The sequence below is a fragment of the Leptodactylus fuscus genome, chromosome 4, assembly GCF_031893055.1.
Source record: "Leptodactylus fuscus isolate aLepFus1 chromosome 4, aLepFus1.hap2, whole genome shotgun sequence".
Classification (NCBI taxonomy): Eukaryota; Metazoa; Chordata; class Amphibia; order Anura; family Leptodactylidae; genus Leptodactylus; species Leptodactylus fuscus.
The window spans coordinates 106,567,472-106,591,965 of record NC_134268.1 but is presented as its reverse complement, the minus strand read 5'-3'; the positions used below and the strand labels follow the sequence as shown (position 1 = coordinate 106,591,965).

At 40.4% G+C, this 24,494-nt stretch overlaps 1 protein-coding gene across 2 annotated transcripts in view; it reads left to right on the top strand.

Moving 5' to 3' along the window:
• The window catches only part of CDH20 (cadherin 20), a 334,567-nt gene that overhangs the window by 250,193 nt on the left and 59,880 nt on the right, over positions 1-24,494 (top strand). For both annotated transcript variants that reach the window (XM_075270928.1, XM_075270927.1), the window contains one exon: positions 13,321-13,673. In XM_075270928.1, coding sequence (XP_075127029.1) covers positions 13,446-13,673 — 228 coding nt within the window. In that variant the 5' untranslated portion in view covers positions 13,321-13,445. The remainder of the gene's footprint in view (positions 1-13,320; positions 13,674-24,494) is intronic.

The following is a 24,494-nucleotide window of genomic DNA, read 5'->3' as shown; positions in this document are numbered from 1 at the left end:
TTCAAACTTGCACCCCTGTGAGCCCTGTGTCAGTCCGCCGGGTTTCTGTCCTATTCCCCAGAGAAACGGCATAGGGGATGGGTTTTAAAACTGACCGCCAGGAAGCTGTCCCCTGTGCAGTCTCTGTGGGTAATAGGATGGAAACCTGGCGGACTGACACAGGGCGCACAGGAGCGCAAGTGTGAAAGCCCCCTCACATGTTAACATTTATCTTATTCACTTTGCAAGGTGGGATATTCACCTTTGTCTGGCAACATCAAACTCTTAGGCCCTATCCTGTTTGCACTCTGAGTGAGGGTATGCAATATGTTACATACAGTCCTATGAAAAAGTTTGGGCACCCCTATTAATCTTAACCGGTTAAGGACCAGGCCCAAAAGTATGTTAAAGACCAGGCCTCTTTTTTCAAAACTGACATGTGTCACTTTAAATGGCAATAACTTTGAGACGCTTTAACTTACACAAATGAATTTGAGATTGTTTTCTTGTAACACATTATACTTCATGTTAGTGGTAAACACTAATCAATATTTTTGCATTTATTTATAAAAAAACTAGGAAATTTGATGGAAATTTGAAAAAAATTGCAATTTTCAAAATGTGAAATTATCTGCTTTTCAGGCAGATAGTCATACCATCCAAATACATGAATAAATATTATCTCCCATATCTCTGCTTTATATTGGCATCATATTTTGATTGTCTTTTAATTTATTTTGGACGTCACAAGGCTTACAAGTGTAACAGCAATTTTCCAGATTTACAAGAAAATTCTCCAAACCAATTTTTTAGGGACCACTTCAGTTCTGAAAGTAATTATAAAGGCCTGTATAATAGAAACCCCCATAAATTACCCCATTTTCAAAACTGCACCCCTCAAATTATTCAAAACAGCATTTGGGATGTTTGTTAACCCTTTAAGCATTTCATAAGAATAAAAATAATATGGCAGTGAAATTTAGACATTTCATTTTTTTTCACTAATACATTCATTTAGACCCAAAATTAACACATTCACAAAGGGTTGAAGGAGAAAATGCATCTGACAGTTTATTGTGCAATTTCTCCCGTGCACAGAAATACCCCACATGTGGGTGTAAACTGATTTTTGGGCACACGGCAGTGCATGGAAGGGAAGGAGCGACACTGGGTGTTTGAACAGCAGATTTTGCTGGAATAATTTTCAGCGCCATGCCTTATTTGCAGAGACCCTAGAGTACCAAAACAATGGAAACCCCCCAAAAGTGACCCCATTTTAGAATCCACACCCCTCACAGAATTCATCAAGAGGTATAGTCAGCATTTAGACCCTACAGTTGTTTCACAGATTTTACTAACATTGGGATGTGTAAATGAAAAATTACTAAAATGTCACTTTATCGCCAAAGTTTTCATTTTCACAAGGGGATAAAGGAGTAAAAGCCCCCCACAGTTTGTTAAACAATTTCTCCTGAACACGGCAATACCCCATATGTGGCTATAATCTGCTGTATGGGAACATGGCGGGGCTCAGAATGGAAGGAGCGCTATTTGGCTTTTGGATGGCAGATTTTGCTGGAATAATTTTAGGTGCCATGTCGCATTAGCAGAGCCCCTAGAGTACCAATACAGTGGAAACCCCCTAAAAGTGACCCCATTTGGGAAACTACACCCCCCACAGAACATATTAAAGGGTAGAGTGAGCATTTTGACCCTACAGCTGTTTCACAGATTTTATTAACATTGGGCCATGAAAATGAAAAATTACTTTTTTTCCAACAAACTGTCAATTTAGCCCCAAATTTTTAATTTTCACAAGAGGATAAAGGAGAAAAAGCTCCCTAAAGTTCGTTACACAAATTCTGCTGAACACAGAAATGCCCCATATGTGGTCATAATCTGCTGTATGGGAACATGGCGGGGCTCAGAATGGAAAGAGGGCTATTTGGCTTTTGGAGGGCAGATTTTGCTGGAATATTTTTCAGGTCCCATGTCGCATTTGCAGAGCCCCTAAAGTACCAATACAGTGGAAACCCCCTATAAGTGACCCCATTTTGGAAACTACACCCCTCATAGAATTTGTCTAGGGGTAGAGTGAGTATTTTGGCCTCACAGGTGTTTCACAGATTTTATTAACATTGGGACGTGAAAATGAAAAATTACTTTTTTTCCCAATAAATCGTCCATTTAGCGCCATAGTTTTAATTTTGCAAATAGTTTAAGAATTAAAAGCCCCCCACAGTTTGTTACACAATTTCTTCTGAACACGGCAATACCCCATATGTGGCCAAAATCTGCTGTATGGGTACATGCTGGGGCTCAGAATGGAAAGAGCGCTATTTGGATTTTGGAGGGCATATATTGCTGGAATAGTTTTGAGGTGCCATGTCGCATTTGCAGAGCCCCTAAAGTATCAATACAATGGAAACCCCTCAAAAGTGACCCCATTTTAGAAACTACACCTGTCAAGGAATGTATCAAGGGGTATTATCATTTTGAGCCTAAAATGCTTCCCAAAAATTAATGTACAAAATGAAAATTGAAATTTTTAAAAATATGCCATTTCGGTGCCCAATACGTTGCACCCACTTTGTGTTGTCAGAGACCTGCACTCCTAAAACTATTAAGTGGGCCATCCCGGGGGTCAAAAAATTATATATGTGGGTGTAAACTGCTGCTTGGGCACACAGCAGGGCTCAGAAGGGAAGGACCACTGTGCGTTTTAGCTTTTGGGGTACAGATTTAGAGGGACCCTCTGGGCGCCATGATGTTTTTGCAGAGCCCTGGAGGTTCCAGTAAACTGGAATTCACCAAGAAGTGACCCCATTTTGTAGGGGCAATTTTAGGGTCTCTGCAAATGTGACGTGGTGTCCAAAAACGAAGAATCTAAATCTTCACTCCAAAAGCACATATTGCTCCTTCACATCTGCACCCTGCTGGGTACCCAAATAGCAGTGTATGCCCACATGTATGACACTGGTGTACCCCGGATAACGTACTTAATGCCATATGTGGGTAGAAATGGCTGTTTGGGCACAGCCGGGGACAGAAGGAAAGGAGCGCTATATTGGTTTTTGGAGCACACCATGCCACTTTTGCAAAGCCCCTGAATTGCCAATAAAGTGGAATCCGCAGACATGTCACCCTATTTTGGACACTACCCCACTGATGGGATTTATCAAGTGGTGTAGCGAGAATTTTTAACCCTTGAGTGTTGCATTTATTTAGTTTCCAGAAATGAAATCGCAACTGATAGAGAAGTTAAAAATGAAAATTTTACAGATTTGCCATTTCAGTGTGCAACATGTTGTGCCCGACTTATGTCAGCAGAGACACTCCAAAAACTGTTAAACGGGTATCCCAGGCACAACAGCTTTTAGAGCGTTCATCTCTGATACAAGGTGGGCACAACATATTACGCACTGAAAGGACGTATTCCTGGAAAAATGGTCATTTTCACCTCTCACAATCCACTACAGTTATAGTTATATATATAAAGTTATAGCAACACTTGGGGGTTAAAAATGCTGTCTGTACCCCTGGATAAATCCTTCAGGGGTGTAGTTTCCAAAATAAGGTAATTTATCAGGGGATTCCAAATTACTGGCGTTTCAGCTCTACAAAAGTGTCATGGCATCCAAAAACCAAACCGTCTGTGCTCCAAAAACCAAATGACCCTTCTTCCCTTCTGTGTCCGGCTGTGCCCTAGTATCAGTTTATACCCACATATGACATTATGTCCGTTATCCGGGGGTACACCAGTGTCATACATGTGTCATACATGTGTCATAAACTGCAGTTTGGACGTACAGCAGGGTGCAGAAGGGAAGGAGCGCTATGCGGCTTTTGGAGCACAGATTCAGATGTTTGGTATCTGGACGCCATGTCATGTTTGTAGAGCCTGTAAGGTACCAGAAAAGTGGATTCCATGGGGTACCAGGAGTGACCCCATTTTGAAAACTGCACCCCTCAAAGAATTTATCAGGGGGTGTAGTGAGTATTAGTATCCCGGACGTGACTGCACAGCGGATGGCGAAGAGGGAATATATAAGCTGTGCGGAGGACATTGCAAACACCAAATTCCCTACTATGTCCCCGTAGCTCCTATGATTGGGGGAGTCACTCTGGGGGTCACTTTAGGGGTCACTTCTGGTGTCTGTTCCCTCATAAGCTGTAAATCTGGGGTGTCCCCTGATATCCGCTCACACAGCTTATATATTCCCTACATGACGCACCCAGTTGTGTTCTAATAATTTGGCGATTTTTGAGGGTTTTTGTCTTCACATTGTGAGATGCTATATTTTCTTTATGTTTCTGGTGACGTGGCCATATAAGGGCTTATTCTTTGCGGGATGAGATGCATTTCGTAATGACACCATTTTTGGGTGTCTACATCTTATTGAATACATTTTATTAACCCTTTTTTGCTGGATTTAAAAAAAAAAAATCAATCCTGGCATTGAGTTTTACTTTTTTAATTTTGCGCCATGCAGCGTACAGTATAAGTAACATGTTCCCTTTATTCTGCGGGTCGGTACGGTTACGGCGATACCTCATTTATAGTATTTTTTTATGTGTTACTAGTTCTGCAGAGGAAAAACACATTTGGGGACATAAATCAATGTTTTTTGCATCGCATCTTCTAAGAGGCGTAACATTTTTATTTTTCGGTTGACAGAGTTGGTTGAGGGCTTATTTTTTGCGGGACAACCTGCGCTTTTTATTGGTACTGTTGTCGGATGCATATGACTTTTTGATCACTTTTTATAGCATATTTTGTATGGTGAGATGGCGAAAAATCATTACTTCCGGCGAGTTTTTTCCGTTTTTTTTTTCCGGCGTTCGCCGTGTACATTAAATATTATTTCAGTTTTATTGTACAGATTGTTACGGACGCGACAATACCAAATATGCATTGTTTTTATTACTTTTGAGTTTTTTTTTATATAATTCATTTTCTATTGAGAAAAAGGGATTTTTGGGCTTTATAACTTTATTAATTTTTTTCATACACTTCATTTTATTTTTTTTACATTTTGTTTTACTTTTTCATGTGTCCATTTAGGACACTTCAATCAGCAATACTTTGCTGATATAGAATGCCATGTGAGACACAGCCTGCAGGTGTCCCACATGGCATTCCGTAGCAGGATGTCAGGCTGTGTAGACGCACAGCCTGACATCAGAAGGTCCTGGCAGGATCACCAGGTATGTGGGGGCTTCGGGCAGTCTGGGGTCACTGGCCAGACCCCAGACTACCTTTTACTGCTATCGGCACCCTCCGATCTCGCCGCGGGGGGTGCCGATCTGATTTAATTGTCGGCAGATGCCTTTCGATCGCGCCGTGATGTTTCACGGCGCGATCGAAAGGGTTAAAACTTCCAGTCGGACTCAGTTCCGACTGGACGTTATGGAGGAAGGGGTTAGGTGTTAGTAACACCTAACCCCTGTCCCCCCCGCACCCCTCCCCCCGCCAGAAAGGTACCTAAAGGCCGGACGTATTTCGGCAATAGTCCGGTCTTTAGGTACCAGCACATGAGGCCGTAAATTTACGTACGGCGGTCCTCATGTGGTTAATCATTTTTAGTTCTAAATATTTTGGTGTTTGCAGCAGCCATTTCAGTTTGATATATCTAATAACTGATGGACACAGTAATATTTCAGGAGTGAAATGAGGTTTATTGTACTAACAGAAAATGTGCAACATGCATTAAACCAAAATTTGACCGGTGCAAAAGTATGGGCACCCTTATCATTTTATTGATTTGAATACTCCTAACTACTTTTTACTGACTTACTGAAGCACAAAATTGGTTTTGTAACCTCACTGAGCTTTGAACTTCATAGCCAGATCTATCCAATCATGAGAAAAGGTATTTAAGGTGGCCAATTGCAAGTTGTTCTCCTATTTGAATCTCCTCTGAAGAGTGGCATCATGGGCTACTTAAAACAACTCTCAAATGATCTGAAAACAAAGATTGTTCAACATAGTTGTTCAGGGGAAGGATACAAAAAGTTGTCTCAGAGATTTAACCTGTCAGTTTCCACAGTGAGGAACATAGTAAGGAAATGGAAGACCACAGGGACAGTTCTTGTTAAGCCCAGAAGTGGCAGGCCAAGAAAAATATCAGAAAGGCAGAGAAGGAGAATGGTGAGAACAGTGAAGGACAATCCACAGACCACCTCCAAAGAGCTGCAGCATCATCTTGCTGCAGATGGTGTCACTGTGCATCGGTCAACAATACAGCACACTTTGCACAAGGAGAAGCTGTATGGGAGAGTGATGAGAAAGAAGCCATTTCTGCAAGCATGGCACAAACAGAGTCGCCTGAGGTATGCAAAAGCACATTTGGATAAGCCAGCTTCATTTTGGAAGAAGGTCCTGTGGACTGATGAAAGATTGAGTTGTTTGGTCATACAAAAAGGCGTTATGCATGGAGTCCAAAAAAAACAGCATTCCATGAAAAACACATGCTACCCACTGTAAAATTTGGTGGAGGTTCCATCATGCTTTGGGGCTGTGTGGCCAATGCCGGCACCGGGAATCTTGTTAAAGTTGAGGGTCACATGGATTCCACTCAGTATCAGCAGATTCTTGAGAATAATGTCCAAGAATCAGTGACGAAGTTGAAGTTACGCCGGAGATGGATATGTCAGCAAGACAATAATCAAAAAAAACGCTCCAAATCGACTCAGGCATTCATGCAGAGGAACAATTACAATGTTCTGGAATGGCCATCCCAGTCCCCAGACCTGAATATCATTGAACATCTGTGGGATGATTTGAAGCGGGCTGTCCATGCTCGGCAACCATCAAACTTAACTGAACTTGAATTGTTTTGTAAAGAGGAATGGTCCAAAATACCTTCATCCAGGATCCAGGAACTGATTAAAAGCTACAGGAAGCGACTAGAGGCTGTTATCTTTGCAAAAGGAAGATCTACTAAATATTAATGTCACTTTTCTGTTGAGGTGCCCATACTTTTGCACTGGTCAAATTTTGGTTTAATGCATATTGCACATTTTCTGTTAGTACAATAAACCTCATTTCAATCCTGAAATATTACTGTGTCCATCAGTTATTAGATATATCAAACTGAAATGGCTGTTGCAAACACCAAAATATTTAGAACTAAAAATGATTAAGATTAATAGGGGTGCCCAAACTTTTTCATAGGACTGTACTTTGGGAAGAAAAAGAAGGCTCCTAAGTAGCAATTTCTAAAAGTGTGATACAGCACTTTTGCATTTAGCAAGGTGCTCATACATCTCAAAGGCGAGTGCCCAGGGCAGATATCATTTTCTGGCTTCCTGGAGAACTAAGAAATCAAGTCATCATGACAAAGTCATAATACATCCTATTGTCTAGATCTCACCTCTAACTAACAACATCAATAAAAAGTGGAGGTATGCAACAAGTTACACAGTATCTGCAGAATTACAAAATGTGTGATATTGGAAGAAGAAGACTTGACTTGAAAATATAACCGTGGAACTACTTTTTTGGGAGAAATGGTTGGCTGCATTGGCCAATCCCCATAGTACAATCATACTCTGAATTGATGGCCATTACCTAAGGCAGATTTTATTTATGTAATCTCAAGCACCATAGTGCAGTCTGACCATCACTGCAGTAAAGCAGTTGAAAATTACATGTCGGCAATTATACAGATGGATATGTTCCTCTACTGTTCTAGAAAAAAAAACTCACTTTTAATTCCAGTTTCTTTCTTTGTGCCAACAACCTAAAATTATGTAAAGTAATATATAAACACAAACCAGCACCATAAATGACCAATTTCTGATAAAAGGACATTTTCTGGAACAGCACCAGACATTTCAGCACAGGGAGCCGCGCTCATGATGCCTGCCTGGTAGGAAACAGGTGCACATCCGATTAGGGGAGGGGGGGCAGAACTCAGTACCTAGTGGTATACAATGAGCAGCATATTGCTATTGGAGAAACAATGCGGCCTATTCAGATCTCTATTAAATGTCTAGGGTTCAGTGAACACAAGAGAGTCTCCTGTGTTTCAGGGCATTAATACAATAAGTTAATTCACAACATTATTACTCATATTGACTACACATATTTGCACAACAATGGGTAAAGACATTTTGTTACATTCTGTCAGGAAATACACTACAGAATTCATAGTATAGAGGTATAACAAAGAGCTAAAACAGATGGGAATGGTAGGGGCTATGGGACATCCTGCCCGTCTGCCTCTCCCATTCCTCACAAATAACCTAATATGTAGATAGTGATATCTGAAACAGAAATATCTACATGATATATAGACAATAAGGTCATTCTTAGGGTGCATGCACACTACGTAACGCCGGGCGTGTATGAGAGCCGTACACGCCGGCATTACAGCAGACTGCCAAACACTTCCCATTCACTTCAATGGGAGCGCTCGTAACAGCGGCGTTTACGAGCGCTCCCATTGAAGTGAATGGGAAGTGTTCGGCAGCCCTGCTGTAACGCCGGCGTGTACGGCTCTCATACACGCCCGGCGTTACGTAGTGTGCATGCACCCTTACTGGTAGTTAGTGATTTATTATAATTCAGTAAATTAATATATAATACATTATTTAAATTTAATTTGGGGGGAAAAAAGTTTCATTTTACTGAATGGTTATAATACTGTCCATCACCAAAATGAATTTAATTTATTTATTTATTGATTGATTTGCTTCTTATTAGGGTTGAGCCGATCTTGAGATTTCAAGATCGATTTTAAAATCGGATTTCCAATCATTTTCCATCCGATCTCGATCGCGATTGTGAAATTTGCTTGATTGCCAATCGGAATCCAATCTTTTCTGATCCCAATCCTCAACCCTAATCAATGCTTTTCTATGGGAAAAGTCACTTTTAGGGTTGAGCTGATCTTGAGATAACTCCGACCTCGATCCCACTGGAAAAGATCGGGATCGGAATTCCAATCGCGATCGTGAAATTTACTCAATCGCCGATCGAAATCCGATCTTTTCCGTTCCCGATTGCTCAACTATACTTCTTATTGAAATGCAGCAAAAACAACTAATGGAATAAGATTCACAAATTTTATCATTTTTAATTTGTGTTGAATATTCCGTATAGTCACCATGTTTCTGGTGTGCGGTGGTTCAGCCAAAGCCTTTCCACGGTTCAGCACTGCGGTCCATAGACTCCCATGCTTCTGTACTGTAGGCGGTGATGTTCATTGATTTCAGAGTTATAGTGCTAATTCATGACCCAGTTTCGGATCAATTTTCAGCAATTCAGACGGTGACTAATGCCATGAAGTCTTTGGTGTTTAATTGACTCTTACCTGCATGACGATATGAGCCCTTATGTGTGTCTGAGAGATTAGTTTGTGAATGGGGACATGATCTGAAGTGAGGGACAATGATCTGTATACAGCGCCGCAGCATACATTGGCACTGTTTCAGCAATTACAAATAATAATTTATTCCTTAGATGTCCATCCCCTCTTGGACATGAAGAATCTTGGCATTAGCTCTTAGATTTTTTTTTTAGGTACATTACTATTATGTGCTAATCTCTGCTTTGACATATGGGGGGATTGGTAAATAAGTGGCAAGTAAGAGGGCAGACTAATGTGAATGCATTACAGCCAGGCAGGGAGATAGCATTTAGATGTCTGAAATGTGCTTCAACCACGTACGCAGATGGAATTGACCGGAATTTAACTATGAACTTTTTCATTTGGCAGTGACTTATTTCCAAGAGGGTCAATGAAACAGACCTGTTGAAATCATATTTGATACTTGTTTCCCCTAAAAAATCCCAGTATGCAAACTTGCCACCCTATGTAATTCCACAGATAAGACATACCCTGATAATACAATAAAGTAACACCCTCAGCTTTTGATATGTGTCATTGGGACAAAAAATAATTAGGTTTAATGGGTTTTTTCAGCAGCTTACAGCATTTCAGCATTTTATATGTATTATAAGTCATGTTCATAGCGGCACATTTTTATCATGTCAGTTAATAAATAAACTGCTCTATTAGGTTTAAACACAGCACAAATCACTTGAATATAAAATTGTAAAAGACGATATTCAGTGCAGATTCTGAAGGAAGACTGTGAACCATGGCCAGACAGGTCAATGTATGAGGAATACTCAGCATGTGGGTGGGAACTCGCTAGTTCAACTGGACAAGATGTCACTAAGAGATGGAATCTACAACACAAAGCACCCAATGTCCCATGGCAGTCCCGTGCAAGCAACTGGATTATCCATTTAATCTGAATAAAAAGCAGCATGTAAGAGGTCACTGTTTAGTGCCGTCTATTCAAAGCCAAAATCTGTGCAAAACATGTCACCCCCAACACTGTTCCAATTGTATTGATAGGGCTGCAAAGACTTTTCAGCATAGTCTATTTTGTTTGCTACTGCAAAGATACAACTAGCACTAAATTAGTTGTATAGAAAGCCTATTCTATATATTAACTGATAGAAAATGAGTGATGGGGAAAAGTATGTGAAGAGGGCATGACTGCACGTATACATAATTCAGTACAGTCATATTCAGCCGACGGGTCTGCATAAGCCCAGTACAACAATAAGTCTGCATAAGCCCAATACAACATTAAAACTTGGCTTGGCATGTTCATATGACAAACAGGAAAGGAACAGGAAAGAAAGAGTAGCCTCACAGATTTCATTAATATATCCTTGTTATTATTTGCAGGACTGCAGGCTGATGTGTTGTATGTACCTTGTCCATACAGGCACAAACAAGGATAGTTCATCAATATTTTAGTCCCAGAAAACCCCTTTAAGGTAAAAAAAGAATGGCAACCCTACCAGTATACATCGTAAATATTCTCTGTGTAGATCATGTTGCAGTGATAAAAAACAAACCAAATAGCACAATGTGGAAGAGTATGAGACAACCATACAGATGTAACCACTTCACTGTGAATAATTGTTCTAACCAGATACATTGTATTACGTTGTAGGAATATATAACAGATAAAACTTAACTTTTATTAAAAAGTTCCTATATAATACCAACAAATGTGTGCACAACCAAATATACATAAAATAAACCAACAGCAGCAGCCACTGACTAGTAGTACAATATTCACCCAGGGTATGACTGCCTATTAATATAGGAAAATAGAGCTCCTGTAATGCTACATCAATGATATACATGTGTCCGTGAGGTCCAAAACCAGAGATGCAGATCCCTAGGCTACTGACCTAATCCTATTCCAAGAGACTGAAGCCTTGAACACCATTGTGGAAACCGCAGTCAACAGCCCTATGTCCCACGCTAAGATAATAAAAATCATTAGGGGTCGATGATAATGACTGTTATCACGTGCAGCACAGCATTCGCGCATGATAGCCTGCCCATACTTCGCACTGCTATTATCAAATGTAGTACTACACGATGGCAGTTATTGTAACATGGAACATCCATACTTGTCCATAGACATTTGCTTTTATGAAGCACCCATTGCTTAAAATACACGTACTCAGAAATTATGTACACATACAAGACGTCTCCCGAGTTGCACCACTTCTCTGTAATGCTCCATCCCAAACAATCATAATAACTCGCAGTTTCTACAGCTTCAAGCGCAAACTATAGACACATCTTTCCAGACAGGCCTATCACAATTCCTGATGTAAACCCCTTCCGTGCCATTTACCAATTAGAATCTGTAAAATTTAAACCCTCCTCTGTTCCAGCTCCCACATTACCCCACATGATATGATGCCATATCAGGCTAACTTTATATGTCCAAGCACCATCTGCACATTGAAGGACATGACTGGTGACGGCTCATACAGTTTTATGTTTGGGCAATGACAGTAACCTCTATTACAAAATTGTCTGACTCTGCATAAGCAATGCTGCCCCTGCTACCTCTTGTGTCACCCCCTCTACCTCATAGATTGTAAGCTCTTGTGAGCAGGACCCTCAGTCCCATTGTGTGAAGTCACTATTTCTTTGTAATGTACCTTTTTATCTGTACTTGAACCCTACAAATTGTACAGTGCTGCGGAATATGTTGGCGCTATATAAATAAAATATATTATTATTATTATTATTAGTATTATTATTATTACATGGATGCCCTCCTTGACATGAACCATAGTATTATTTTCTGGTCTTACTGGCTTGTGCCGTACAACTGTGTTGAATTCTTAGGAAGTGGGAAGTAAAGAGAAACCGTATATATTATGACTTTCTTGGAGACATGCAGCTGTTCACTTGCTACCAATAAATTGAAGCAGAAAAAAAAAGTTGTAAAATGTATTGTCACTAAGTTGCCAAATAATAAATAAACATTGCTATAATTGCTTGTGCGAGCCAGATGGAGAGAGGACAAGAGAGAAAGCAGAGGGAGAAAGCGACTTCAGGGTCTTTAAACTGAGCAGCTCAACGCTAATACTATAAAAGATGTTCTGAGTGTTTTGACAGAGTAACTTGAGCGCGATGCCACCTCATTAAGTTTCACAAAACTGTGAAAGAAAAAGTTTCCTGACTCAATAGCAGTGAGTGAGGTCACCAGCTAATCTGACTTCATGACAACAAAAGACCCTTGACTGATGAGAGAGCGTCCTGCATTGGAGGTCGGCATTCCTTTACCTAAAGCAGCCTTTCAGACACAAGAAAGAAAATCTGTTTGTCTGACTTGTACAATATCATACAATGTCATGTGACTGTCAAACTCCCAATCTCCCATGTGGATCACATAATGATGAACTGACCATTTAGATGTGGGCTGTGTCCCTGCATTAACAGTACCAATCTGCGTTTCTGGAAAACTGCAATTCAAGTGACATTGAATGCCACAGCAAGCGTAAAATAATAATTAAGGTCAGGAATGATACAGATTTGCCATAAAAATAAACGTTATAAGCTTTTGTGTCTCAACAAAATATATATTTAGAAAAAAAAATGCAGCTGTCCTTGGAAATTGCTTGGTAGGTATTCTATTTTCTGGAAGCGAATGCTTATATTCAGCACTTTCAAAGGGCTTCTCAGATCATAAATACTGTATTTCTCAGAGCATGCTGTTAACTCCAGCAAATCAATAATACAGTGGAACCCTGTAGTAATCAAAGTAACCAAAGTGAAGTAATCCTCCCCACTAACTACAACCCCCAGTGTGCCTGTGTCCAAAGGTACTTTGTTGTATATAGGAAGATAACAGGCCTCTTTGTTCCTAAACATACTGTTCATATTTTATTATCATGCTAGCCATGCGAAAGACTCCACATCCTGTAGCAGAAAATATCATTATTTCCACTGAAGATATCATTTGACTTTATGCTTCTTTTCTTCTTTTCTACTTGCCTAGGTGTCTGCTGTTAGGACTGCCATCAAAGACAAAGGATCAAACAGCTTTTCACTCCTATATTTATTCAACATCAGCTTGTACTGCTTTACTTTTATTAATTAAAACTAAGAAGACATCATAAGAGAATGCGACATCTGAAGAATTATCTTGGACATGGTGTCTACATTTACTATATGATGTTGCTGGACTTGACAAATGGAGTTTTTACATCTTCCATTCAGCTGATCCGAGATTTAGATGATAAATCCCTGGACAAACAGTTGCTGCACAACCGATTGAAGAGGAGCTGGGTATGGAACCAGTTCTTTGTTTTGGAGGAGTACACAGGAACAGAACCTCTCTACGTTGGAAAGGTAAAACATTCAAAACAGCGTAAAACATACATTAAAAAACGACATTTGTTCGCTTAGACAATGGCCCCGTATAGAATAAATTTATGACACCTGACTAGAACATAGAATTGGTGTCACCTTGAGATATCTGGAGAGCATTCCAGCTGCTTAACGTCCAATGAAATGAATACAAATCTTACATTAACTAGGCAGCTCCCCATTTGAAGGTGCCAAACATATCAAGTGCTCCAGTAATGTGAAAAGCTATTACAGTTTTACGGCCATTTCACTAGTGAATGATGAGAATTCCATGTTTGGATACATTTGTTAATTAATCCAGTTTTTGCCCTTCTGCAGTTCCATGTACTTCAGCACAATACCAAATTCTGTGCATAGCGTGTACACGGAGGAAAATGGCACTTTATTTGGCACAGAATTTTCAGCTCTGAAAAAAGCCTCCCATTGATTTCACTGGGTTCTGCTAGCTTTTTTTTTTTTCCAGATGCTACACAGTGCTATTAGTCACCCTTTGTAAAATGTTGTTTACTGCAAAGGATAGCAGTAAACATTTTGTGGCAGCCCTCTGTACAGTGGAAAGAGTATTCATACCCGTTGAACTTTTTCACATTTTGTCATCTTACAACCACAAACTTAAAAGTATTATACTGAGATTTTAAGTGATAGACCAACACAAAGTAGCAGATAATTGAGAAGTGGAATGAAAATGATACATGGTTGTCAAAATTTTAATGAAGCAAAGATTTGGAAAGTGTGAAGTGCAAAAGTATTCAACCCCCTATATCAATACTTTGTAGAGCCACTTTTTGTTACAATTATAGTCCTTCGGAATATGTCTCTAACAGCTTTGTGCATCTGGAGACTGAGATTGTTGCCAATTCTTCTCAAAATAGCTTAATAGCAGAATATTCTTTGATCTAATCCATTCCACTGTAGCTCTGGCTGTATGTTTTTGGGGCATTGTCTTGCTGGAAGGTGAATCTCCTTTTGAGTCTCACGTCTTTTGCAGCCTTCAACAGGTTTTCTTCCAGGATTGCTCTCTATTTAGCTCCATCCATCTTCCCATCAACTCTGACCAACTTCTCTGTTGAAGAAAAGTCTCCCCACAGCATGATGCTGCTGCCACCATGTTTCACAGTGGGGATGGTGTGTTTGGGCGATAAGTGGTGTTACTTTTCTACCACACATAGCGCTTTGCATTTATTTAAAAAATTCCAACTTTGGTCTCATCTGACCAGGGCACCTTCTTTCACACTGTGTCTCCTATATGGCTTGTGGCAAACGGCACTTTTTATGTCTTTCTTTCAACAATGGTTTTCTTCCACGCTTCCATAAAGGCCAAATTTGTGGAGTGCGCGACTTATAGTTGTCCTGTGGACAGATTTTCCTCCCTGAGCTTTTGCATATCTCACTTTTCAGATTTTTATATGATTCAAATTTTGAAAACCATGTATCATTTTCCTTCCACTGCACAATTATCTGCTACTTTGTGTTCGTCTATCACTTAAAATATCAATAAAATAAATTTAAGTTTGTGGTTGTATAGTGACAAAATGTGAAAAAGTTCAAGGGGTATGAATACTTTTGCAAGCCTCTGTATGGAGAAGTTCAGTAAGCTGTGGATCAGCTGTGGATAAGCCTATAACTACATTTAAAATAAGCAGCAGGTGCTTTTTGGATAATGAAGTGCAGGGACAAGATGTGTATGCTTTTTCTTTACTTTACACCTCTAACTCCTGGACAAACCCTTTAACTGTAACACACAAATGCTACGATCACTTAGCCTTAGTAAAACTAATAGCAGTGAAGTTAAGATGATCATGCGATTATGTGTATAACACCAAGGGTTAGTGCGATGGATGATAGAATGGTATCATACCACTTTTATATCTTATCTAAGAGATATCAGCTTTTTATTTCATATAAGGAGCTGTTTGGAATGTATCATACGTAGAGTAATTCCTAAGTCTAACGATGCAATTATAGCATCCTCTTCAGAGGCTCCTCTATGTGTAAGGTATGCAGCAGTGCCTATAGTTCCAGGCTATTTGTATATGACAGTTGCTAATGACTTCCGTGGTAATTTCAGACTAGAGAAATGTCAGCATAGTTCCTCTTGTAATAATGAAGATGTTTCCAGCAGAGAAGGATTAATTTGTTGGTTTACTTTGCGAAGCAGTTTTTTTTTCCTGAGCGCATAGATTAATGAAAAAAATCTGCTTTGTATTTCTTAGTGAGTTGTTTAGAATCGGATCTTAATCATTACAACACACTAATTAAAACCTTCACTTAATAAACCACACACCACAGAAGGAAGCATTGTTCTCTGGGCAATTTCAAGTGACTACTCAAAATGCCAGCAGAGAGAACTGCCATAGGAATGGTTTACTTGAACAGCCGATACCACTGCACCTGCTGTTTTGTTCCAGTGCAATGGCGTACATGATCCGTTCTTTACTGTCCCAGATAGATTCTCTACAATGATATGGACTAAATCACTATTTGGCTTCTTTAGTCTATTTATAAAATGTATGTTTTGCACAAAAACTGTTCAGGGTGTGTGTGTATTGAAGCATTAAGTCTTAGCATTTCTTCCATACAGTTAAAGAGAACCTTTCACTAGATTGTAGGAGGTTAAACCGCTGCCACTTAGCATACTTCTAGGTACTCCAGCAGCAGGATGCTTCAGGTATGACTATATTAAGCCTCTATGATCAACAGTCACTACCAGGATAAGATACAGTATGCGAAGAAACATATCGGATCACACCTCGTAATCACTGAATATAGGGGTTTCATTCAGTCCCATTGCAACAAGTGTATGAAAGTGAATAGCCATGCAGTCTGCCAATTATAAACATTTGTTTAAAAAAAAAAAAAAAAAAAAAAAAAGGCTTGTTCTGAAAAGCTCACTGAATTTGAGCAAGGTAAGGTAATAGGATTGCACTATTATTATTATTATTATTATTTATATGGCACCATTAATTCCATGGTGCTGCACAAAACAAATACAATACTGACACTGACTAACTAGCACAGTGGGGCAAAGGGCCCTGCCCGCAAGGGCTTACAATCTATGAGGGAAGAGACAGAAGGTGAGGGTAGAGACTCTTGAGGTGGTGGTGTGGTGACAGTAGTGTTATTGGAAGTTGTAGGCCTTCCTGAATAGGTGAGTCTTCAGGGCCTTCTTGAAACTTGTGATTGTGGGGGTCAGTCTTATGTGTCTTGGTAATGAGTCCCAGAGTATGGGGGATGCAAGGGAGACATCTTGGAGTGAAGAGCAGATAAGAGCAGAGCAGAGTAGGAGGTCTTTTGAGGATCAAAGGTTGCTTGTGAGCAGGTAGTGGGAGAATAGGTCAGAGATATGTGGAGGAGACAAGTTGTGGATGGCTTTGTATGTCAGCGTTAGTAATTTTAACTCTATTCGCTGGGCAACAGGTAGCCAGTCAAAGGAGTGGCTGATGAAGAACAGGGGAAGAGGTCTATTAAGCAAGCAGCACAGTTTAAGGTGGACTGGAGGGGGATGAGAGTATTTGCTGGGAAGCCATGGAGAACTTAGTAATCTAAAAGGGGGATTATGAGAGCATGGACTACAATCTTTGTAGTTTCAGGGGTGAGGAAGGCGGGGATTCGATGGATGTTCTTGAGTTGGAGGCAGCAGGAGGTGTTGAGGGTTTGGATATGCGACTTGAAGGATAGGTCAGAGTCCAAGGTTATCCCAAGGCAATGGATCCATGGGACTGGGGTAAGTGTGGTTCCATAAACTTTGATAGATGGGTCAGGTGAAGAGGCCATGAGAGGTGGGGCGAAAATGCTGAACTCCGTTTTCTCCATGTTGAGTTTGAGAAAGCAGGAGGAGAGAAAGGAGGCTATCACTGCTAGACAATCTGGTAATCTGGAGAGGCAATGTCTGGTCCAGAGAGATATAGTTGAGTGTCGTCAGCATAGCAATGGTATTGAAAACTATGAGATTCAATGAGTTGGCACTGAACAGTTGGGTAGAGTGGTTGTTGGGGGTGTAGGGTGAGACTGTCTCTGATGGTGTCAATTTTGCTTATGAAATAAGAGGCAAAGTCATCAACTGAGATAAGTGATGTCGGAAGGGGCACTGGAAGATGAAGAAGGGACTTGAAGGTGTGTTGGAGAGCTGTTTTAGGTTGTAGAATAGGGCAAATATGAGTGCGGCAAAGTAGATCTGCTTTGTAGAGGTGAGTGCATTCTTGAAGGTGAGAACTGCCTCTTTACACCTTATTTAGTCCTCCTGGGGGTGGCTTTTCCTTTTCTGCAACCTGTGAGCCACATCTCAGTTTTTCAGTCAGGTCGGTGTGCCAGGGTTGCCTATTAATTAGTCAAACTCTGGTGTTAGTGAAGGGGGCTGAAGTCAAGGTGGTATTATAGAAGGTAGCAGCAGGATCTGCATTTGGGTTGGGGATATGTCAGTGAGTGATAGGAGAGTCTGAGAGCGTGTGAATTTCAAGTATCCTGCAGGGCCATGTTGGTTTAGGGGTTGGGGGAGGGCAGAGGAGAGGGCAGAGAATATCAGCAGGCTGTGGTCACAGAGTGTGGTCGGAGAGTTTGAGAGGTTGCATAGAGAGCAGAGTGGGGTGAATATGAGGTCCAATGCATGCCCCTTTGTGTGGGTGACAGAGGAAGACCATAGAAAGAGACCAAAGGAGGCGGTGAGGGATAGAAGACTGAAAGCCGAGGGGTGGTTTGAGTTAATGGGGACTTTGAAATCACCCATGATGATGGTGGGGGTGTCTGTGGATAGGAGGTGCATTAGTCAGGTGGTGAAATGGTCAATGAAGGCAGCGGTAGGTCCTGGTGGTCAATATATGACAGCCAGCTGGAGGTTGGAGGGTGAGTAAATGTGAACAGAGTGCACTTCAAAGGAGGGGGGGTTAGGGTAGGTAGTGGTTAGATTGGGGCAAAGGAGGAATTGTCAGACAGGAGTATGCCTACACCTCCACCAGGTTTATTGTTGGGTCAAAGAGTATGCGAGAATTGCAGAACTCCATAGGAGAGCAAAATTAAGCAAAAGAATTGTAGGTGGCACCACTGTTTACTCTTCAAATGTCTTTGTGCCCTAAACCAGACAGGGGAAACAGAGGTAATAGTGTGTCGATATAGAAAGCTGCTATGAGGAGGGTGGTGCTCACTGAATGAAAAATGATAATCGCATCAAACAAAAAAAGAAAAAAGTCAGGGTACTCACCACCAGTATCTTAAAAAAAGAGAAACTTTATTTCTTTAGCCTTTAAAAATATGCGCACATTCAGAGGATGGTAGCATCAAGCGGATATGCAACAACCGTTTCGTGTGTTATACACACTTCTTCAGGCTTGCTACCTCCATAGGATAGGGTAGCAGAGGAGGTGGTGTCTGAGGGTATTAGACATGTTTCTGTGATACTGAGAAATGAAAAGTTTATGTATGTAGTCGAGTTTATTGTATATGGAACAAGCGTTCTATAGTGCATCAGAGAGGGTGGGGGAAAGGCCTGAGGGGCAGCAGCAAGTAAGATAGGTGTAAGGTTTAGGGGGTTCCATGCACTGATGCCAGTGGTGTGGAAAGATTCGGCAATAGGGATTTGCTGGGGTGGTCCAGGATTAAGAGATATGTCACCAGAGGTAAGTAGACGCAGGGACAGGGATAGCAGGTGTAAGTAGGAGAGAGTGTGGAGAGGTCCTTCCAAGTAATTCTATGGCCAACTATGATTTGTAGTGTTGAAAACTGGAAGAGTTTAGGAACCACAGCAACTAAGCCATTAAGTGCTAGACCACATAAAGTTTCAGAGCAAAGTTGCCAAGTCTTGAGGTGCCTAGTGAATAAAAGTCATCAACATACTTCTGACTGTAGAGTTCCATACCTCCTTTTGCAGTAATATAAGCAGAAAATTGCTGCCCTGTTGATGGCATGGATTTCCATGGCTGAACATGCAAGACTTACTTCATAAAGTCAAGCGTCAGATGGAGTGAATTTGATGTGGAAGAACATGACTGCCCTGCACAGAGCTCTGACCTGAACCCTATCAAACCCCTTTGGAATGAACAAGAATGAAGATTGTGCGGCAGGCGCTCTCTGCCAACATCAGTGTCTGACCTCACAAATTGATCTTCTGGATGAATGAGCAAAATTTCCAACAGGCACACTCTAAAATCTGAAGAAAAGAAAATATATAGGATGGCACTGCTGGATATATGGATACGAGTCCTTGATAAATCGGAAGTGGATATGAGGAAACAACTTTATATATTAAGAGCCGTGGGGGTGCTCAGCAATCGGAAAAAAGCTTATCAGCAATGGAAAAAGTATAGAAAAAATGGAAGGGCACTCACCCACACTGAGGCTCATCTTCATAAAAGACTCCTTTTATTGAGGTAATACATCTTTAAGAACAATTCGTGCAGGGAGGGAAGAACAGCATAAAGTGGCAGGAAGGCAACAGCCGTTTCGCGCAGCTATGTGCGCTTTCTCAAGCCTCAAATGCAATGAGGCTTGAGAAAGCGCACATAGCTGCGCGAAACGGCTGTTGCCTTCCTGCCACTTTATGCTGTTCTTCCCTCCCTGCACGAATTGTTCTTAAAGATGTACTACCTCAATAAAAGGAGTCTTTTATGAAGATGAGCCTCAGTGTGGGTGAGTGCCCTTCCATTTTTTCTATACACTCTAAAATCTTATAGCTTTTGAAGAAGTGTGAAAGCCTATGGATTTATAATAAGATGTCATATAAGTGTAATATGTAGATGTACCATTTTTTTCAATATAGTGTACATTTTATGTACAATATAGTATTAATATATGGTATTATTCTCATGACACAATCCCAATTCTCAAGCTGCCAGCTATATTGATTACTATGAAAACTCTGGTAGGAGTATATGCTCATCTTTTCCTTCTTCACGGATGTCATCAGCAAACTCCTCTTCCAAGTACTGCTGGTTTAACGGTATCCTTACAGCCTAGAAATTAGTGTAAAGTTCTGGCTTATCTGACACACCGCTGATTTATGCTAGATCATGGCTCTCACAGACAAAGATTTCGATATATATGTCTCTATAACATAAGAGTGATGGAAGGACAAAATTCTCTCTGTATGATTGACTGCTAGAGAAAGCTGTGATAGAGAGTAGTTGGACCCGTGAGAGCTAATATAAAGGACAGTGAAGTCAGAAAACAAATCCTTTTCTTGTGCAAACACTATAAGATGATCAATCTTTTCTGATGAGACAAAACAAATAAATAAAAGTTCTCAATGAAGAAGTAGTATCCTGGAATTGAATACATTGGCAAAAACAATATCTCTTTTTCATGCAAAACAGCTCTTAATAACAGCCATAAAAGAAGATATAAAATAAATGAATCTTAAAAAAAATTTGATCTCCATAACTTTTTAATATTTTCATCACGAAGCTGCTTAATGACCTCTTTTCTGGAGTGAGCTGTAGTTTTAATTTGTATTATCATGATGTATACACAACCTTTTCATCAATTTTCTGTTAAGTTTTTAAGGGGAATAAGTGACATTTTTGGGGGGATTTTTGAACACTACTTTTACTATTAAAGGGTTTTTTTTATTTGTGATATTTTTGTTTTTATATTTTGAAAAAATTTTTGGACCTTTTTTCATTCATTTTATTTTATTGATCATACAATATACTGCAATACTTCTCTAGTGCAGTGCTGTCTAGATACTACAGTTCTATTGCTGCAATTTGCATGATGACAGTAGGCTCCCAACTGATATGCTCCCTCTATAATGATGCGGGGTTGGGGTTGGTTTAAAGACGTTGGTTAGGACTAGAGATGAGTGAACACTAAAAGGTTCGGGGTTCGAAATCCGATTCGAACAGCCGCACACTGTTCGACTATTCGAACGGGTTTCGAACCCCATTATAGTCTATGGGGGGAAATGCTCGTTTCAGGGGTAGGCAACATTCGATCAAATTCTACTTACCAAGTCCATGAGTGAGAGTCGGGCTGGATTCTTTTCCCTGTGCAGCGTCCCCGCGTCCTCTTCCGGCCTTGAATTCACTCTGCTAGGCATCGGGCCTGGGCAGAGCCGACTGCGCATGCCCGCACTACAAGCGGACATGCGCAGTCGGCTCTGCCCAGGCCCGATGCCTGGCAGAGTGAATTCAGAGCCCGAAGAGGATGCGGGGACGCTGCGCGGAGAAGACTTCTAAAGGTAAGAGAAGAACCAGCGTTGATTGGCAATGTATAGCATTCTGCCAATCAACGCTGGTTCTGCATCGAATCTTAACTTCAAACAGCTAGTAGTACTCGATCGAGTTCGAGTATTTTGAATACCGTAGTATTCGATCGAACACCTACTCGATCGAGTACTACTCGCTCATCTCTAGGTAGGACATCTAAGTGTTTAAATAGTCATTGCCAGCAGCCACTGCATATGGAGCGGATTCCTAAGCCCACACCATATTGTCTTAGCACACTTTCACTATACATCTATGGCAGATGCCAAAGGTTTAAAGCGCCGCTTCTGAAAAAGTTGATAAATTGCATTTTTAGTTATGCTAGAATTTTGCACCCCCCTTTTCATAGTCATACCTCTTTCCCATTAAGCACTGCCCCCTAACAGAAAAGACAGAAGACGTGTCTGAAACATAATAAATGTAAATTGAAATATACTGTATATATTTTTTAAATGTACATCTAAACTGTACTTTCCCCATAACAAAATCATACAGAAACAATGTAGTTACAATAAGATCATTATTTTATAACCCCAGAACCCCATGCGTCAGTCCTATACACCTACAGAAAAAAAATTACAGAAATAGTCACTTTTTTCCCCTTTCTGAAGTAGACTAACCATAGCTGCCACATAGTAATAAACATCATTATTTTCTCTATCTCAGTGTAATGTACGTATTTTTTACATAATAAATTTTTTAACATATGGGTCAAACATAATGTAAACAGATCATTATTGGTTTATTGGAGCAAAAACAACTTGACTGTAATAGGAAGCGTACAGCAAGATGCTCTTGAGCATGCTCTCTGTCCGAATTCTGCAAAGTATCTACTCAGCAATATTTTAATGACAAAAAAAGAACTAATGAAATATATCACATGCTAAAAAGTTAATGGAAGGCTTTGCTAAGATATTTTTTTGTTTCCAGAACTTCATTAGTGTTGATAAGGTTCTTCTGAGAATATAAATTATACTAGTTTTGTATTATCAATAATTACCTATTTTATTTATAAATTATAATGTGTAATTATTATTATTATTATTTGTGCTTTTTGAGAGAAATGATTCTTTTTATCTGTTTTTCTATTTAGTTACACAGGCGATCCTATATTGTGCAATAATTGTGTTTGCAGAATTCAGGGAATGTGCCAAATTCTTCCCATGTTTCAAGTGGGCGTATATCTACAATATACTGCTGATGAAAATATAAGAAAAATGTTCAGAAAATGTCTTTTTCCTGATTGCCAACGTTTAAAAAACAAGCCAAGCAAAATCTCTCATTCATTTACAATCCATCTTTGCGGGCTACTTTTCTGCATGTTATTTTACAGTTCATTATGCAAATCAAGCTTAGGCCCAGTTCACATCTGTGTTCGGTATTCCATTCAGGGAGTCTGCTTGGGGACCCCCAAACGAAAACCTATGCATGTTAAAAAGTGGTTAGCTAAGAAACCACACGGATACCATAGACTATATTGGGGTTCGTGTGGTTTCCGCTCAGTTTCCACAGGAAACATGTGGAGAGAAAAGTGCTGCTTGAAGTACACATGGATCGTGCGGACGCTGAGTGAAAACCACACAGACCCCCTTATAGTCTATGGGGTCTGTGTAGTTTCTTAACTGACCGCTATTTAATGCAAGTCCCCAAACAGAAAACCGAACGCAGATATGAACCAAGCCTTAGTGATTGAATGTAATATGAAAATTTTAATTGCTGTCAGTGAATGGGAACATTCTTAGTTACAGTTAATAATTGAAAACCTGTAGAGACCAGGACCATGAAACAGCTGAAAAGCGGGTACAAAAGTATTTAGTCCCAACAATCCTCTGTGACCTAAAGACAGCAGTAGCACAAATCTCAATCCTGTCCTCATATTGTGCTACAATTATATATTTTTTTAGAGGCTGGGCCTCCATTTCTTTATAGAGCTTACTGTATTGTGTTATGGAGCCTCCTGACTCTCTTCTGAGAGATGATATCAGGGATAAAAAGGATTTCATCATGTCCAATCCTTTATTTATGGAAGTCATCTGCTTGGCAGTTGCTTTCTCTCTTCACTCCATTAAAGAGGACCTTTCACGTCCTCGGGCACCTACGGTGTAATACACCGCTAGAAAGCCAATAGTGCGCTGAATTCAGTGCACTATCAACTTTCCCATTCTGTGCCCCGCTGAAGAACTATCAGTCCTGTTACCGTAGCTTTTTAGTGTCAGAAGGGTGTTTCTGACAGTCAGTCAGGAACGCCCTTCCTCACAGTAACGTCTATTGCACTATACTGTGAGAGGGGGTGTTCATTACTGCCCAGCCATGACGCTGAGTGGTGAGGAACGCTTCCCCAGTATTCGTCTATGGATAAGTACTATCAGGAGTAGGGGAGGTGTTACTCACCACTAGCATCATCACTGGGCGGTAAGAAATGTCCCCTCTCAGAGTACAGCACAATAGACGCACTGTGAGGAGGGGTGTTCCAGACTGACTATCAGAAACACCCTTCTGACAGTGAAGAGCTATGGTACCGGCACCGATAGCTCTTCACCGATAGCGCGCTGAATTTAGTGCACTGTTTGCTTTCTTGCGGTGTATCACAAGAGGACATGAAAGGTCCTCT